The sequence below is a fragment of the Pseudorca crassidens genome, chromosome X (assembly GCF_039906515.1).
Source record: "Pseudorca crassidens isolate mPseCra1 chromosome X, mPseCra1.hap1, whole genome shotgun sequence".
In the NCBI taxonomy this organism is placed as follows: domain Eukaryota; kingdom Metazoa; phylum Chordata; class Mammalia; order Artiodactyla; family Delphinidae; genus Pseudorca; species Pseudorca crassidens.
The window spans coordinates 96961028-96979460 of NC_090317.1; the positions used below are offsets into that span (position 1 = coordinate 96961028).

General features: G+C 46.1%; 1 protein-coding gene across 1 annotated transcript; it reads right to left on the reverse strand.

Annotated features, from left to right (window-relative positions):
- Window positions 1-1006: 1006 nt before the first annotated feature.
- On the reverse strand, window positions 1007-9323 carry NYX (nyctalopin). Its single transcript, XM_067722741.1, has 3 exons — window positions 9291-9323; window positions 3848-3895; window positions 1007-2484 (listed from the first exon to the last, which is right to left on the reverse strand). The coding sequence occupies exons 1-3, from the start codon at window positions 9321-9323 to the stop codon at window positions 1072-1074; spliced, it is 1494 nt and encodes a 497-aa protein (XP_067578842.1). The 3' UTR covers window positions 1007-1071.
- Window positions 9324-18433: the final 9110 nt, after the last annotated feature.

Genomic DNA, 18433 nt, shown 5'->3' on the forward strand with positions numbered 1-18433 from the left:
TTTATCCACAGACAATGCCCCCTCCTCTTTTTTTCCCTACCCTGCCCTAAAGTTCCTTTGCGGCTAAGGCCACCCCTGGGAACAACTGTGGAGTAAATGATTCTTTGTTTTAAACACCCCCTAACACATCTCAGACCGCACGAATCACTGCCACCACCTTAGGTCTAAGTCCCTTTCCCATCACCCTTCTCTCCTGTCCTACCCATCTTCCTGGACCCTAGTGTCCCCAGGCTCCTGGGGGAGGGGGAGGAGGGTTGTAGTAGAAAACAAAGGGATTGGACTTTTTTTAAATTTATTTTTGCCTGCATTGGGTCTTCGTTGCAGCATGCGGGCTTTCTCTAGTTGCAGCGAGCGGGGGCTACTCTTAGTTGCGGTGCGTGGGCTTCTCATTGCGGTGGGTGGCTTCTCTGGTTGCCGAGCACGGGCTCTAGGCACACGGGCTTCAGTAGTTGTGGCACGCGGGCTCAGCAGTTGTGGCTCACGGGCTCTAGAGCACAGGCTCAGTAGTTGTGGCACACAGGCTTAGTTGCTCCACAGCATGTGGGATCTTCCCGGACCAGGGCTCGAACCCATGTCCCCTGCATTGGCAGGCAGATTCATAACCACTGCACCACCAGGGAAGCTCCAGGGATTGGGCTTAATGGTTGCCCCACCAGGAGAATTGGCACGGTTTTTAGTACTTAGCCAATGGATTAACTCTAATTCAGGCATGCAGGCCCAGTTTCCTGGAAGATGGGGGGAAGGGATGGGAGTGGAGCCCTGTAGCCCTAGAAACTTCCAATTCCTAGTCTTCTCACCAGAAGGCACATGTTCCTTCTTGCTTCTTTTCCAATTATGCCCATGTGACAGGAGCAGAAATCCATAATCTCCCCCCTCCCACACATGGCATTTCCCAGGGTCCTCCTCTTCCCAGGGCCATCTCTGGAGGCAAACTGTTCCTTCCACCCTCCGCTGTAATTTTCACCCCCGCCCCCATCCTGTTCCCCTCTCCCCACACCAACCACCATCAAGCCCAGTTAACTAAACTCCCTTGCCTGGCAAGGCAATCTGGGCCACCCCAGGGTGGCACAGTCAGTCCATCTGGAGGACAAACACCACGTGCTGGGCCATGCTGAGCAGAAGACCAGAGCCCAGGAGAAACGGTGTCTTGTGGCCCGAGCTGCCCACCCCCCGGGAGAGAAGGCTGTCAGACAGCGAGGCGTTGACCGGTCCCTCAGTGGTATTGGCCGCCTCCGCCACCGGGGCCCTCGGGGCCAGCAGCTTGGAGAGGAGGCTGCTGAACCTGCTCACTGTGGTGGCTGCTGGCTCTGGAGACGGACCTGGACTGGACGCGGTGAAGTTCAGCTCCTCGGGGTCCACACAGAGGCCGTCGGCGGAACGCCCAAAGGCCACCTGGCGGAGGTCCAGGCCGGCCACGGAGCCCGGGGAGGCGCACGGCACGTCGGCGGCGCGCCCAAAGCTCTCCATCCAGTCCCGCAGCCACTCCAGGCGACAGTCGCAGCGCCATGGGTTGCGGAAGAGGAAGAGGCGGCCCAGGAAGAAGCCGGGCTGGAAGGCTGCCCAGGCGAGCACGGTGAGATGGTTGCCGTTGAGATGCAGGGCCAGGAGGCCCGAGAGGTTCTGGAAGGCGCCCTCTTCCACGAAGGCGATGCGGTTGCGGTCCAAGTAGAGCAGCTCGAGCTCAGCCAGCTCGGCGAACCAGGCGTGCGCCACGCGGCCCAGCGCGTTGCCGCCCAGGTTGAGCGTGCGCAGGCGGCGGAGGCCGAGGAAGGCGTCGGCCGGCAGCGCGGCCAGCAGGTTGTCGTTGAGCAGCAGATGCTCCAGGGCGCTGCAGTCGCGGAAGGCGCCGCCGTGCACGGCGCGGACGCGGTTGGCCTGCAGGCTGAGCGACCGCAGGCGGCGCAGACCCAGCAGCGAGCTGGAGGCCACGGCCTCGATGCGGCTGCGCTCCAGGTACGCATGCGTCAAGTTGGCTAGGCCGCGCAGAGCGCCGGGCACGCGGCGGAACAGGTTGTCGAAGGCGGCGAACTCGCGCAGGGCGGGCAGCTCGGCCAGGAGGCGCTCGGGCACGCTGAAGAGGCGGCAGGCGGCCAGGTCAAGGCGCCGCAGGCGGCCGAGTGCGGCGAAGGTGCGCGCATGCAGGTAGCGCAGATCGCCGTTGTGCGCCAGGCGCAGCTCGGCCAGACGCGGCAGGCCCTTGAAGGCGCCAGGCGTGATGAAGGACAGGTTGTTGTGGCGCAGCGACAGGCGGCGCAGCGACGGCAGCGTGCCGAAGGCCCGCTCGCCCAGGAAGCGCAGGCCATTGCGGTCCAGGTCGATGGAGGCCGCCTCGCACGGGAACTCGGCCGGCACCCGCAAGAGGCCCGCGCGGTCGCAGCGCACCGAGCAGCCGCGCTCCACGCTGCTGCAGACGCAGGCGGCCGGGCAGGCGCTCGCGCAGGCGTCCTCGGCGGCCCGGGCGCTGGGCAGGCCGAGGACCACCGCTGGCGGGGGCGGGGACGGGGGAGAGGGGAGGGAGGAGAAAAGACAAAAAAGGAACAACTGTCAGCCACAGGATCGCCCCAGGTCCAATCCTACCCGTAAGCGTGGCAGGATGCGGCCATCCACCAAGTTCTCAAACGTCCCGCAGAGCCCTGTCCTCCAAAGGGCCTCGTTCCGCCTCCCAGACCTTACTCAGGTTTCCCCACCCATCACGCCCTTCGCCTTTGCTCTCAAGTTCTGTTCATCAGCAAAACTCAGCTGGAATCCAGGCACCTGACCCAATCCTAAATCCCCACCACCTGTATCATGGCTTGTGCTCTCCTAGACCGCGACCTAGAGGGCCTGTTGTCTGCATGCATAGAGGGACCTGGAGGGCATCACTGTGGCCTACGCTCTAGCCTTGTGCTGCCTAGTACCTAGCCCCCATGCACATGGGGCTGTTGAGCATTTGAAATGTGAGTAGCTTGAACTGAGGTGTGCTCGCAGTGTAAAATACACACCAGATCCCAAGGACTTAGTACCAAAAAAAGGTAAACTATCTCATCAATAATTTTTATATTGCTTACATGTTGAAACGATATTTTAGATATATTGGGTTAGCGAAAATATTAAAATCAACGTCGATAGTTTCTTTTCACCTTTTTTATTGGGCTGCTTAGAGAATTTAAACATGTGTGGCTTGCATTATATTTCTATTGGTGCTGCTCTATTCCCTCCCACCGTAAGAATTCAATTTTTGAGGGCTTCCCTGGTGGTGCAGTGGTTAAGAATCCACCTGCCAATGCAAGAGACACGGGTACGAGCCCTGGTCCGGGAAGATCCCACATGCTGTGCAGCAACTAAGCCTGTGCGCCACAACTACTGAGCCTGTGTGCCACAACTGCTGAAGCCTGCGCACCCTAGACCCCGTGGTCTGCAACAAGAGAAGCCACCGCAATGAGAAGCCTGCGCATCGCAACAAAGAGTAGCCCCGGCTCATCACAACTAGAGAAAGCCCGCGCGCAGCAACGAAGGCCCAGCACAGCCAAAAATAAATTAATTAAATAAATTTTTTAAAAAAATAATAATTCAGTTTTTGAAAACCCCCACTGAGCAAATTAAGCCTCATTAAGAAGGGAGAATTAGGAAACAGGTTGGGAATGAAAGTAAAGCCTATCAATCTTTTTTTTTCTTTAACAGTCACTATAATTAAGCCATAAGGACAGCATACTAAATAAACTATCGATGACCTTCTTACACATCTCAGAAATTACTTGTGGACACTGTGTGGTTAATTCCATTCACCAGTCTTCACTCTCTAGAGCCTTTTTTCCATCCTCAGGGGAAGGACTGGTGCTTATAAATTAATTTTGTTCTCAGCATTTGAATGGAGGATCAGATAAAGCCTTCCAAAGCCCTCCAGGTGGCTTGCCACCTGCAGGAAAGCAGAATGGCATGGCCTGCTTCTGTATGGTAGCCAGAAGTCCCAAGCCCCATCTTCAGTTCCATTGGAAAAGGCAGGATGGAAGAGGTACAAGTTTTATTTTCTGGCCAGGAGCAGCTGGCAGGTGGAATGTGCTCCATCTGAAATTCCTGCAGAGGAGCAAAGGTACCCAGATGTAAAACCTGACCACTGCTATTTATAATTTCTACCTGTCCTCGACAGTACTCCCAAATTCCGGCAAACACCCTGGCTACCGTGCAGTCCCTCCCACTGTGTACACGTTATGCTGCCTTGCCTATCCAAGCCCTGGTGGGAACCTGAAGGTGTGGCCACACAAGGAGTGTGTATCAATAGACGTGCTCGCTGCTGCCTCTGTAGGTTTGCTCAGCTTCCGATGTCTTTTCAGTACATCTGTTATGGACACTCATGTTTTTCTCAGTTTCTAGGAAGGGGATTCAGCCCTTTCAGACTTGGCTGGAGAACACTCAGCCCTTTGAGGAACCCTTCAGTTGTAAACTGTAGCTAGTTCAAAATTCTGATATTCCAGAGACTTAGCTTTTCCCTCTCCCTAAGAACTGTGAACTAGATACCAAGCTTCCAGCAAGGTTCTTGGACCCTGTGCTGGGCGTGGCTGTAAACGGGGCAGCTGCTGGGCGGGACAGACAGACACCCTGTTAGAGCGACAGGGCCAAGAATGTAACCTTAACTCCAGGCATCAGCTGGACAGAGGCAGAACCTTATTCTATTAACTCTTCCAACTGGGTCAAGCAGAGGCATCAGATTTCCTTACAAATAGTCCTTCATTCTACTCTCTTCTCCTTTCTAATTAAGGGAAGTGCACTCTCAACCATATGACTCATGTTTCTGCTCCACAATAGCTAATATTGTTCCAGGCACACTGTATGGCTCAGTAAGTATTTGCAGAATTAAATAGAATTGACGCCTTCCTCTGTAACAATCCCTGCTGGGGGATGTCATTTATTTTTAAAATTTTGTTAAGGAATTCGTGGGATTATGACAGACAGCATACAACCAATTTGCTTGCATAACGCAAGAGATCAAAGTTTGGGCTCTTCGGCTGCCAGTTTTTTTTTTTTTTTAATACATGCAAGAGGGGTGGGGGTGAAGCTTTTTATTGTATATCTTTTTACCTTGTACATTTTGAGCCATGTGAATGTATTGCCTATTTCACAAAATAGATTAAAGTGGGGTTTTTTTTTAACTTTAAACACTCAAGATGTCACTATTAGAGACCTATTTTCAGCCTCTGAAACTTTGAGAGCCATTAGGAACAATAACTAATTTACTGGACTATTCAGTGAAATTTAAATTAAATCAAGTGAATTCTCAGAACAGACAACCAAACTCCAGTATTGGTTTACCCAATATGAAGACTAAGTATATGCCTAGTGAGCCAGAAAAACAGGGCACCAAAGCAAAATTTTTATTTATTTATTTATGCCTGTGTTGGGTCTTTGTTGCTGTGCACGGGCTTCTCATTGCGGTGGCTTCTCGTTGCGGAGCACGGGCTCTAGGCGCGCGGGCTTCAGTAGTTGTGGCACGCAGGCTCTAGAGCAGAGGCTCAGTAGTTATGGCACACCGGCTTAGTTGCTCCGCAGCACGTGGGATCTTCCCGGACCAGGGCTCGAACCCGTGACCCCTGCATTGGCAGGCGGATTCTTAACCACTGCGCCACCAGGAAAGTCCCCAAAACAAAATTTTAAAAAATAATAACATAGGGACTTCCCTGACGGTCCAGTGATTAAGACTCTGTACTTCCACTGCATGGGGCGCGAGTTCAATCCCTGGTCGGTGAACTAAGATCCCCCATGCTATGAGGCGCCGCCAATTAATTAATTAATTTAATTAAAGAATAATAACATATTTGGGTGAGTTCTGCTTGCAATAATGGCAGAGTAGCTTGATCAGACTAACATTTCTGCTGATTGCTAGTGTCAACTCTGGAAAGATATTTTTAAAAAATCATTTGAACACAACACTGTAAATCAACTGTACTTAAATTTTAAAAAAAAATCACTTGAAGGCACTGGAGAGAAACCTAAACAGGCCACCAGAGTAGATACGACCCTTAAATGAAAAGAAGCAAACTAAGTGAGAGGCACATTTAACTGGCTTTTCCTCTCAGGGCATTTTCAAGTCCACACTGCACATGGGCAGTAGAGCTCAAGCAGAAAGCAAGAGTCTTACTGGGCTGAGAAATTAGAGGTCAGAGTGTATAGCAGCAACAGTGGCTGGAAATTGAGGAGGGAAACCATAGGAAAGAGGGAGCCACAAAATTTGCACACAAGCTCTGCTTAGATCCTTGTTTGAGTCCTAAAGTGCATGTATATGGAGTGAGTCCAAGAAGCCAAGAACAGAACTCCAAAAGAACTAAACAGAGATTTCAGCAATTTCCCAGTAATGGAAAGCAGATTAAGAGTTCGAAGTCCACCTAGTTAGAAGCTCTTATAAAATACCTCGACCTTTCCACTGAAACCCCAGAGGGCCACACCTCAGGAATAAAGACCATTTCCCAGGGCAAAGGGTAAAACGGAACTAGGCCTTCCCTAACAAAGACTGAAACCAAGCTTCCCCTGTATCAAGGGGATCTGCCAGTAGTTTAGCTGAAGGCCAGAAGGAAATTCAACACTCTTCAAAGGAAGATGAGAGGATCTAGAGTTTCTATAGCCACAATATCTGCTATACAATCAAATAATAGTAGATATGTGAAGAAGAAGCAAAACACGACATTGCTCAAGAGGAAAACAAATAGTTAACAGGAGTAGACACAGTGACAGCCCAGATGTTAGAATTACAAAACAAGGATTTATTATAATTATGTTTAGGAATTTATAGGAAAAGATGGATATAATGCATGAGGACATGGGGAATGTGAATTTTAGAAGTATGGGTCAATTAAAAAAGAAGGTATGGAAACTGTGAATATGAACCAAGTAGAAATCTTAGTACTGAAATAATACCATATCTGAAATTTTTTTTAAAAATCATTGAATAAGAAAAACAGCAGACTAGACACAACGGAATAAATATTCACGAATTTGAAAGAAGTCAATAGAAATTACCCAAAATGAAGCTCAGGGAGAAAAAAGATTGGAAAAAATATGATCAGAGCTTCAATAACCTATGGGACAATATCAACCAATTAGACTAACATGCATGTATTTGGAGCCCCAGAGGAGAAAAGAGAATATGGCAAAAAAATAATTGAAGACAATTTCCAAAATTTGATTAAAAACACAAAGCTCAGCAAACCCCAACTAATATCACACATGCGCGCGCACACACGTATTATCTAGGCACATCACAGTCAAACTGCTGAAAACTAAAGTAGAAAGAAAATTCTTTAAGGCATCCAAAGAAAAAAGACACATTACATAGAGTAAACGTCAATTAAAAAGTGATGACTGGGGCTTCCCTGGTGGCGCAGTGGTTGAGAGTCCGCCTGCCGATGCAGGGGACACGGGTTCGTGCCCCGGTCCGGGAAGATCCCACATGCCGCGGAGCGGCTGGGCCCGCGAGCCATGGCCGCTGAGCCAGCGCGTCCGGAGCCTGTGCTCCGCAACGGGAGAGGCCACAACAGTGAGAGGCCCGCGTACCGCAAAAAAAAAAAAAAAAAAGTGATGACTGATTGCGTATCAGAAACAGTGGAGGGCATAAGACAATAGAATTGTCTTATAAGCTGCTGAAACAAAAGCAAAATCTGGCAACCCAGAATTCTATATCCAATGGAAATATCTTCAGAAATGAAGTACAATAGAGATGCTTTCAGGTTAACAAAATCTGAGAAAATGCATCTCCATCAGATCTTCTGCACAACAAAAGATGAAGACATTGTTTAGCTTGAAGGAGAATGACACTAGATGAAAGTCAGATCTACAGGAAGGAATGAAGAGCAATGGAAATGGCAAATATGCCACTAAATATAAAAGACCTTAATTACTTAACAGACAAGTGACTGTTGAAAGCAAAAATAACAATGTGTTGTGGAATTTATAACATATGTAAATGAAAAATATGACAATAGCATAAAGAATGAGAAGAAGGGTAAACTAAATTGTACTCATAAGGATCTCGTGTTACACATGAAACTGTATAAGACTAATGCAAAGTAGACCACGATACAGACTTGATGTAAGGGATATGCACCACCAGCATAACTGCGTGGGCCACAGAAACCATGCCGCAAGCCCATCTGGGTGCTGACTGCCTCTTGATGCTTTTAAGAATGGGCATTGCAGCGGTGGTGTGGATCTTGTCAATTAAGTGGAGAATGGGGAAGCAAAGGCTTTTCCCCAAACCTTTAAGGTGGGTTTTTGTTTGGGGTGGGTTCCCCCCACCCCGGATTTTTACTTTTAAATCTTAAATGATATACTGCAGGCCTCAGGCATGACAGACAATGAGCAGGTGAAGAACCAATGGGAAAGTGTTCAAAAACTCCTGTGTTAGCTAACAAGCTTCTGAATGTATGGCTGTAGTCCACAGAGAAGGCTGGGAAAGGTAGCAAGGAGATGCTGCATCAGCTACTGCAGCCTTCAAACAAAGTTGGTGTCTCTTTGGACTTTAAAATTGTTCCTATGTAGCTTATTTTATTTTTGTTTAATCAAATACACAAGAGGGTTTTTCCATGGGGGAAAAAAAGTAGACCATGATAAATTAAAGATGCATATTGCAATCCCTAGAAAATAAAAAAGAATCTCAACCCCTACCTCACAGCATACACAAAAACTCATTTTAGATGGACCAAAGACCTAAATGTAAAAGCTAAAACTATAAAGCTTCTTGAAGATAACACAGGAGAATATCTTTGTGACCTAGCAGTAGGCAAAGATTTCTTAGGGAAAAAAAAAAGCATTACCATAAAGGAAAAAAGTAATAAATTAGATTCATCAAAATTTAAAAGTTCTCATCTTTGAAAGACACTTGAGAGAATGAAAAAACAAGCCACAGACTGTGAGAAAATATCTGTATATTTTCTCTGTATATATCTCATAAATGACTTGTATTCAAAATGTATAAAGAACTCTCAAAACTCAATAATAAGAAAACAGGCAACAAATTATAAATAATTTATTAAATAATAATATTCAAATAAATATAATTTTATAAATAAACTTATTTGATAATATTATTAAATAATAAACTATAAATAAATAAATCACCCAATTAATAAATGGGCAAAATATTAGAAGAAACACTTTACCAAAAAAGATATACAGGAGACAAATAAACACATGAAAAGATGGTCAACATTATTAGTTGTTAGGGAAATGCAAATTAAAATAGTCACCTATTAGAATGACTAAAATTAGAAAGACTGACCACACCAAGTGTTGGAGAGCATATAGAATAACTGGAACTCTCTTACACTGCTGGTAGGAATGTCAAATGGTGCAACCATGTTGGAAACAATGTGGCAGTTTCTTGAAAAGTTAATCATACACCTGCCTTATGATTGACCCATTCTACTTGTAGGGAAATAAAAGCACACGTCCATACAAAAGGCTTGGGCATGAATGTTCACAGCAGCTTTATTCATAATAACCCAAAACTGGAAATAACACCGACACCCATCAAGAGTTCAATGGGGGGACTTCCCTGGTGGCACAGTGGTTAACAATCTGCCTGCCAATGCAGGAGACACAGGTTCGATCCGTGGTCCGGGAAGATCCCACATGCCGTGGAGCAACTAAGCCCATGAGCCACAACTACTGAGCCTGCACTCTATAGCCCGTGAGCCACAACTACTGAAACCCGAACGCCTAGAGCCCGTGCTCCACAACAAGAGAAGCCACCGCAATGAGAAGCCCGCGCACCGCAACGAAGAGTAGCCCCCGCTCGCTGCAACTAGAGAAAGCCCGCGCACACCAACGAAGACCCAACGCAGCCAAAAATAAATAAATAAATAAATGTATAAATAAATAAATAAAAAGGAGATGGATCTATTTGTATAACATGGAAAGACTTCTAAGATATATTTTTTTAAAAAAAGTTGAATGGGTAAACAAATTATGATATATGCATACAATGGAATACTACTCAGTGATAAAAAGGAATGGATTATTGATACTTATAACATGGATGACTCTCAAGATAATTCTGCTGAGTGAAAGAAGCCAGACAAAAAAGAGCACATACTGTATGATTCCATTTACAAAAAATTCTAGAAACTGCAAATTAGTCTATAGTAACAGAAAGATCAGTGGTTGCCTGGGGATGGATGGGGGGGGCAGGGAGGGGCAGAAGGGAAGCATTATAAAGGGGCATGAACTTTGGGGGTGATGGATGTGGGATATGTTCATTACCTCAATTGTGCTGATGGTTTCATGAGGGAACACTTTAAATATGTTTAATTTGTTATATGCCAATTATATCTCAATAAAGCTATTTTTTAAAAAAGATACCATTTGTGTGTGTGCCTGTATGTGTGTATGACTTGTATACAGAATATAAAAACTATTCCTACAAATGAAGAATAATGAAAAGACAAACTAAATAAAAATGAGTAGAAGACCTGAACACTTTACAAAAGAATATATTAAGTAGCCATTAAGCACAAGAGAAGGTGCTTTACATAATTAGCCATTTGGGAAGTGCAAATTAAAACTACAGTGAGATTTCCCTACACACTCACTAGAATGGCTGACAACCCTACATACTGGTGAGGATATAGAACAACGGGATTCTCTTACATTGTTGATGTGAGTGGAAAATAGTTCAGTAACTTTGGGAAACTTTGACAGTATCTATTAAAGCTAAACATATGACTATGATTCAGCAATTCCATTCCTAGGTATTTACCCAAGAGAAATGAAAAAAAAATGTCCACATGAAGACTGTACAAGAAAGTTCACTGTGGCTTATTCAGAATAGACCAAAACAGGAAATTACTCAACAGCAGAGAAATAAATTACAATATAGCCATACAGTAGAATACCACTCAGCAATAAAAAGGAACAAACTATTGACACAACAGAAACATTACAGTGAGCAAAAGAGAGCTGACACATGAGTACATACTATACGATTACATGTACATGCAGTCCCAGAACAGAGCTGCTGGAAGTGGCTCTGGGAGCTCAACAGAACATGGCCTGCAGACGTATTCCACCCCCAAAGACAGCAAATATGCACAGGGCAGAGTTTGGGAAGTATGGTACCATATGTTGTCCAGGTGATATAAGCATGTCTAATGCTATTCAAATTAACCACAGTTTATGGGTTTCTTTTGCTCTTATAACAACCAACTTTTAATAAGTATTTGCTCGGGCCAAAGCTTGCTCTATATATTATTCCGTTTAATGACAACCCTGCAATGTAAGTATTCTTCTCTTCTACTCACAAAAAGAGGAAACTCAGGTTCAGGGTGGTTAAACACCATCAACCTTTGATTTCTGTCTTTCCACTGTACTGTACTATCCCCCACCCCCCAACCCTAGCCTTTCTGAGCTTCTGTTTCTTTAACTGTGAACTGAAGAGCCTGCACTTCCTGACCTTGGAGGGCCCTTCTGGCTCTCATTTTCCACAGTTGGACAGCAGCTGTTGCCAAGCACCACGTCTAAGAAAAAATACCCCACTCAAAACCCCATATTTCTCTGCAGCCTCCTCCAAGCCACAGCTGTTTGGACTGCAGGTGAACATTTTTGGGGTTTTTTTGCGGTACGCGGGCCTCTCACTGTTGTGGCCTCTCCCGTTGCGGAGCGCAGGCTCCGGACGCGCAGGCCCAGCGGCCATAGCTCACGGGCCCAGCCGCTCCGCGGCATGTGGGATCTTCCCGGACCGGGGCACGAACCCGTGTCCCCTGCATCGGCAGGCAGACTCTCAACCACTGCGCCACCAGAGAAGCCCAGGTGAACCTTTGACCTAAGCAGAGCCAATCAGATTCATTCCTTCCCTGTGAACATGGAACAGGCAGCGAGATCATGTGAGCACCAACTGCTATATAGCATTGGGGCTGGGGTTTGTACCAAAGCCATGTACAGGTCAAAGTCATCAGGGAGTGGGAGCCAAAGGCAAGGTAAGGAAACTGGTGTGCAGAGAGAGGAGTAGATTGGCCATGAGAATCACAGAAAAGGAGATAAGGGACAGTGGAAAGCTCCCTTTAGTTCCCATAAGGCCCTGCTATAGCTATTTCTGTGACATTTCCCTGCTTCCATTTCAGAAACCCACTCAAAACATCTGGGCAGACCAGTGGATTTCTGTTCCTTGCAACCGAACCACCTCTGCTTGTAGTGGACATTTGATGCCTTTTCCGGCTACCCAGCTCCTTTTAAGTAGTGTTCATACATTTAGGGAATTTCCTACATTGTAAGTCCTGCCTCCTCAACACAGAAGCCAGAAACTCTCTTTTCTCAACTTCCCTTGCAGTTAGGGCCCAGGCATGTGACCTAGCTTTGCCTGTCAGAAGTAGGCGTCAGGCAGAAACCATTTTCTGGCCAGGATGGTGGCAGAGGGCATCTGGCTTCCAGGCTCCCATGGTGGAATTTCAGGCACCCAGCACCCAGCAGGATGCCTGTGAACGGTCAGGTGTGTCCGCCAGTGGTGGTGGCCATGGGGTCTTTGCTGGAACTGCTCCACTACCTGATTTAGGCATTGCTCCAGGCAGTGGACCTCCAACCAGGAAGCCTGGGAACACCTAGCACCCCTGAATAAACCCTTTCTCGTCTTCAGTGACCTGGAGCGGGTTCTATGGCTTTGCAGTGAGATTCCTGAGCAACGTCCTAAGTAAGACAGGTTCCCGTAATCCCTTGGGTACCATCTCCTCCTTCTGGCCCCTCCCCCTTTCCCTGAGAACCTCATGAACTCCTCACCTTGAAAGAGAAAACGACTCAAATTCGAGACCAGGCAGCACCCCCTCAACCAAAAGGAAGCTCTTTGCCATTCATTGGCAGGAAATATAGAAAATGGAATCAAAAATTGTTTAGGCCATCCCCAATTTTTCCAAATTCAAATGAAAAGCGGCCTCTCCTGGAATCAGAAGGGATCATTCCAAAGACAAATCTCCTTGGCTGTCCAGAGCTGAGTTCCGTGGGAATCCCTTGGCCAAAAAAACATTTACCAATTAAAATAAAGATCCCAGGTTGTGAGAAGAGGAAGTCAAACTCATTGGCAGTTCCTTAGCAATTTATTTTCTCCCATCAGAATTTTTGGGAAGGCTCCATGTGGAAATCTGAAAAGGCTTCAGTGCTTTTATTCCCAGCCTGAGGTAGGGAGGGGAAGATGAGAAATTCAGCAGGATGGGCCTCAGCTCAGCCTGCCTCTGTCATAGCTCCAGGATTCACATGTGGGGCATTCCAGAGCATTTGGTCTGGAAACACTCCTCCTGAGGGTGCGGCCTCTCACATATCTCTCGTAAACTCTGATGACACTGCCTTTTCCCCCCTGCTCTCTCATACTGCTTTTTTTTTTGTTTTTTTTTTCTTTTGTTTCTCAGTTTCCTCATCTGTAATAGGTGGACAATTATGAGGAACAAATGACTTGTAATACTTGAAACAGCTGTGAAAGCATTGGGCCAAGCTAACAGCAGATTCCATGAGCCACTGTTGTCACAAGATTAAATCTCACCAAGGGACCAGTACTTCAAGGACCATGTGAATATCTGCCCCAGAGTGGAAAGCAAAATACCAAGTGTCAGAATACTGAAGTTATTACTACAAGTAAACTACAAAGGAAGAATCTAGAATGGTTCTCTACCTGGGCTGCACATTAGAATCACCTAAGGAGCTTTTAACCAACTCACAACTCACCAGACAGATTACATCAGAATCTTCAGGTGTGGAAGCAGGCATCGGTACTCTAAAAAGTTCCACAGGGAATTCCAATATATAGCCCAAGTCAGAAACCAAGGGTCGGGCTTCCCTGGTGGTGCAGTGGTTAAGAATCCGCCTGCCAACGCAGGGGACACAGGTTCAAGCCCTGCTCCCGGAAGATCCCACATGATTCAGAGCAACTAAGCCCATGAGCCACAACTACTGAGCCTGAACTCTAGAGCCCATGAGCCACAGCTACTGAGCCCCTGTGCCACAACTACTGAGGCCCACGTGCCTAGAGCCCGTGCTCCACAACAAGAGAAGCCACTGCAATGAGAAGCCTGTGCCCCAAAACAAAGAGTAGCCCCCGCTCACCGCAACTAGAGAAAGCCTGTGCACAGCAATGAAGACCCAACACAGCCAAAAATAAAAGAAATAAAAAAAGAAAATCCAATCCCCCCAGAAAAAACAGGGGTCTAGGTGGACCAACTTTACAAAGATGGGATTCGTCTGTGTGGTATCAAACACTACAGGGTGTAACGTAGTTATTGCATGCCCCAGCAATTCCACTTCTAGGTGAAAGTGGGTGTTCTAACAAATACTTGTACGCAAGCGTCCATAAGGCACTATTCACAATAGCCCAAAGATGGAAGCAACAGATGTTCAACAACAGGTAAATGGATAAACAAAACATGGTCTAGCTACATGGTGGAATATTAATCTGCCGTAAAAAGGAATGAAGTACTGACACATGCTACAACGTGGCTGAACCTCAAAAACATTATGCTAGGGGAAAGCAGCCAGACACACAAGGCCACATATGATTCCACTTATATGATGTATCCAGAACAGGCAAATCATGGAGAAAGAAAGTGGATTAGTGGTTGCCTGGGGCTGATGGAAAGAATAGAGTAGTGACTGCTTAATAGGTACCGGGTTTCCTTTTGGGATGTGAAAATGTCTTGGAACGAGATAGAGGGGATCTATGCACAACATTGTGAATATACTAAATGCCACCGAATTGTACGCTTTAAACTGGTTAATGGTTAATCTTTTGTTATGTGAATTTTACTTCAAACAACAACAAAAAAGGTACAAGGTGTCCCTGAATTGGGGCAAATACCAGAAATGGGTCCCTGCCTTTGTATTCTGGTCCAGTATACTGGCCAGCCCCCGAGCTGCAGGGAGGCAGGCGGCGATGGCCGGGCTCGGATGCCCGCACAATGATGTCTTTTTTTTAATTATATTTTTTTTGGAATGATGTCTTAATGCAGACCAGCTGAGGGATTTCTCCGTAGGTCCACAGCGTTTCCAGTATATGCTTTTGCCCCTTGAGGTTTGCTAGGAAAAGAGTTACTCATGGAGTTTCCAACCACAGGCTGAGTTTGAAGTGTTTCTTCATCCTCATTGTTTTCAAAGAACTTGTGCCTCACGAAGCCAAAAGAGCAAGGGAAAATGTGGTCCATTTTCTGATTTCAGCAAAATCTCTTCAGCCACTTTGGCTCTACAAGTCATTCCCCTCCCACCCTCGGTAAATGCTATCCCAATTACTCCTCAGACCAAGCCCCAGTGCTGGATTTTCAGAACCAAATGGGCTAAGGGAAGCAGAAATGCAGTGAGGGAGACCATTCCATGGCCTCTCATCTCACAGTGATCCCAGAACTTGCTTCTCACATCATGCGGGTATCTTCTGTGACAGAAAAGAAAGGCTCATGGACTCACACTGCAGCGTTGCTGGCCAATGTGAATCATGGTGGCGGGGGTGGAGAAATCAGTTGGTCTTCAGAGGGGTGGTCTGCTGACGGCCTCGCAGGCCCTGTGGATCTCGAGGTGGAGGGCTGTCCCATCTGAGGAGGAGAACACTAGGCCCCAGAAAGTCCTCCAGGTCTAAATACAACTGCTCCAAACTGGAAACAACTTAAGTGCTCAACGATAGAGTAATGGATAAACAAACCAGTACACCCAGGCAAGGGAAAACTACTTGGCAATCAAAAGGAAGGAGCGACTTATCTATGTAATGACGTTGATGAAACTCACCCACATACTGCCCAGCTCTCCACAGTGCCTGGCTCTCAATAACGAGGGATTTGTTCTCTTTGGGGTGCAGCTGCTCTCTCCCTACAACCTTCCTTTTTTTCTTTAAAGTCAAGTTGATTCAGGTATAATTTACTTACGATAAAACATATCCATTTTAAGTGTACGTAGTTCAGAAAGTATAACAAACATATACACCCACATAACCCCCACCCCAATCACAATTTAGAATATTCCTACTACCCAGAAAGTTTCCTCAGGCACCTTTTTTTTTTTTTTTGCGGTACGTGGGCCTCTCACTGTTGTGGCCTCTCCCGTTGCGCAGCACAGGCTCCGGACGCGCAGGCTCAGCGGCCATGGCTCACGGGCCCAGCCGCTCCGCGGCATGTGGGATCTTCCCGGACCGGGGCACGAACCCACGTCCCCTGAATCAGCAGGCGGACTCTCAACCACTGCGCCACCAGGGAGGCCCTCTCAGGCCCCTTTGACAGCAGTCCCCTCCCCATCCTCTGCTCCAGGATACAGTTTCCGAAGTATAGTCTTGCCTGTTCTAGAACTTCATGTAAATGAAATAAAATGGTTTTTTCAGTCAACATTGTGTTTGTGAGATTCATCAGTGTTGCTCCGAAGATCAGCTGATTCCTTATTACTGCTGAGCAGTGTTCCGTCGTATGGCTGTACGCCATTTGCGTATTCAGTCACCTGCTGATGGACATTTGGATTGCTTCCAGTTTTCACCTATTGTGACTAAAGCTGACTAAAGTGACTAAAGTCACCTATAGTGACTAAGGACTTGGGTGCAAGTCTTTTTGTGGACATGTGTTTTCATTTCCCATTTATCTAGGAGTGGGACTGCTGGCTCATATGGTAAATATATGTTGAACGACCCAAGAAACTGCTAAACAGTTCTCCACGGGGGCCGTGCCGTTTTGCATTCCCACCAGCTGGGGAGTCCCAGTCGCTTCACATCCTCACCAACAACTGCTATGGTCTTTTTGACTAGCCATCCTAGTGGGTGTGAGGTGGCATCTCATTGTGCTTTGGATTTGCATTCCTCCAATGACTACTGATGTGGAGCATCTTTTCATATGCTTATTAGCATTTTGCATATCTTCCTTGATGAAACAGCTATTCAAAAATGTTTGCCAATTTTTAAAAATTGGGTTGTCTTATGATTGGATTTGAAGAGTTTTATATATATATATATATATTTTTTTTTTAATGCAAGACCTTTATCAGGTATTGTCATGGTTCTAATCTGGACAGCTTCACCCATTCAACAAGCAAACCCTTATTAAGAACTGACAGTAAAAAAAAAAAAGAACTTACAGTAAGACTCTAGAGACAGGAGGCAAATAAGCCCCAAACCCTGGCCCTCATTAAAGACTCATGGTTTAGAGCAAGCCGAGGGTGAAGACCCCTGTAAAGCAAGACAAGGAAGTGGGATATTGTGGACAGCAGGAAGACCCTGAAGGGGTTGCCATGGGGGAGGGGGGAGAGGAGAGGCATTTCCAGGAGACTCTCCTGTGGAGAATTTCTGTTTCAGTTTTGCCCTAGATTTACCCTGCTACGAGCCACCTCTGATTCCACCATGATCTTGTTTTGTCAGGCTGATTCAGTCATTTTTCTCTAGCTGGGGTGGTAGAGTCCTATCCCTGCCTGCTTCTCGGGAACACGTTGTCTGCAATCCTTGTGACTTGTAGTCAGAGTAATATTGTCTGTGCTGCTGAGTGCATTTTAAATGAAAGCGCCAGGGGATGTGGAGATGGTCATTAATTTTAAGTGCATCTATTGTTAGCAAATGATGTCACCGCTCAGCTCTCCAATTTGTCACAAGAAGCCTGTCTGTATTTCGGGTCTCTGCAGCAGGGACAGTTCCTGTTTGGCAGCATGCAGGCTATGAATACTGTCTGCTTTCTGTGAGGAACGGGAGAGCTTTGGGTATAGAATTAAAATAATGTTGGCTCTTCGAAGCAAACATTCTGTCCCAATGAGTCAATCAAACTTCATATCCTTTCTAGGTAGGAGAAATGGCAAGGAGCTGACTGTTTGTAATTATATAAATGTCAACCTCTATCCTTTGGAGACTCCTGCAGCTAGGAAGTCATGTCCTATTTATCCATACTGTTCCCTGAGCCTTGTTCCAATTTTTTTTTTTCTCATTTACTTATTGAGTCGGCCATTAAAGAATGTAAGTTTCTCAAGGACAAAGGATATGCAATTATCTCTCTCATGATATCCCTAGAGTGTACTGAAGGTACAGTGTGTACCTGTTGATTCCTTGAATACAGCAAGTTCTACTTTTTGAAAAGGTGGAATTAAAGAATAAGAAAATTCTATTACTACCGTTCTTAGACTTATCTGGTAACATTTTCTCTGCCAGCATGGCATAGAGAGGTCTATTATGTGGGTCGTTATAACCTCAAATAATTATACATTCACCTGAGGGTCAGAAGAACAGAGTCTGTGTAAATTGCTTACTGCAGAACTTAACAAGGGATTTTTCCTTGGGCTATCTCTGTTGGGTTGGAACACCTGGAGCTGTAGAGGTGTGGAAAAAAATTGGGGATGAGTCTTCTTGTTATATGAAAACCCATATAACAATAGGACCAAAAAACTTGGAAAAAATTCCTAAACGTCCATAGTTACATAATTCCAACATGATATTTTTCATGTCGTCTTCCTCCTTTAGGAAGATGATTTCTTTAAGGGATTTTTTTTTTATATC

Excerpts from the sequence above, each read along its gene's own strand:
- NYX (XM_067722741.1), bottom strand. The coding sequence starts at position 9,323 with ATGGTTGCACCATTTGACATTCCTACCAGCAGT. Across the intron at positions 3,896-9,290 it reads TTGACATTCCTACCAGCAGT|GTGGCAAGCCACCTGGAGGG; the intron begins GTAAGAGAGTTC and ends GCTTTCCTGCAG. Across the intron at positions 2,485-3,847 it reads GGCTTTATCTGATCCTCCAT|GCGGTGGTCCTCGGCCTGCC; the intron begins TCAAATGCTGAG and ends CCGCCCCCGCCA.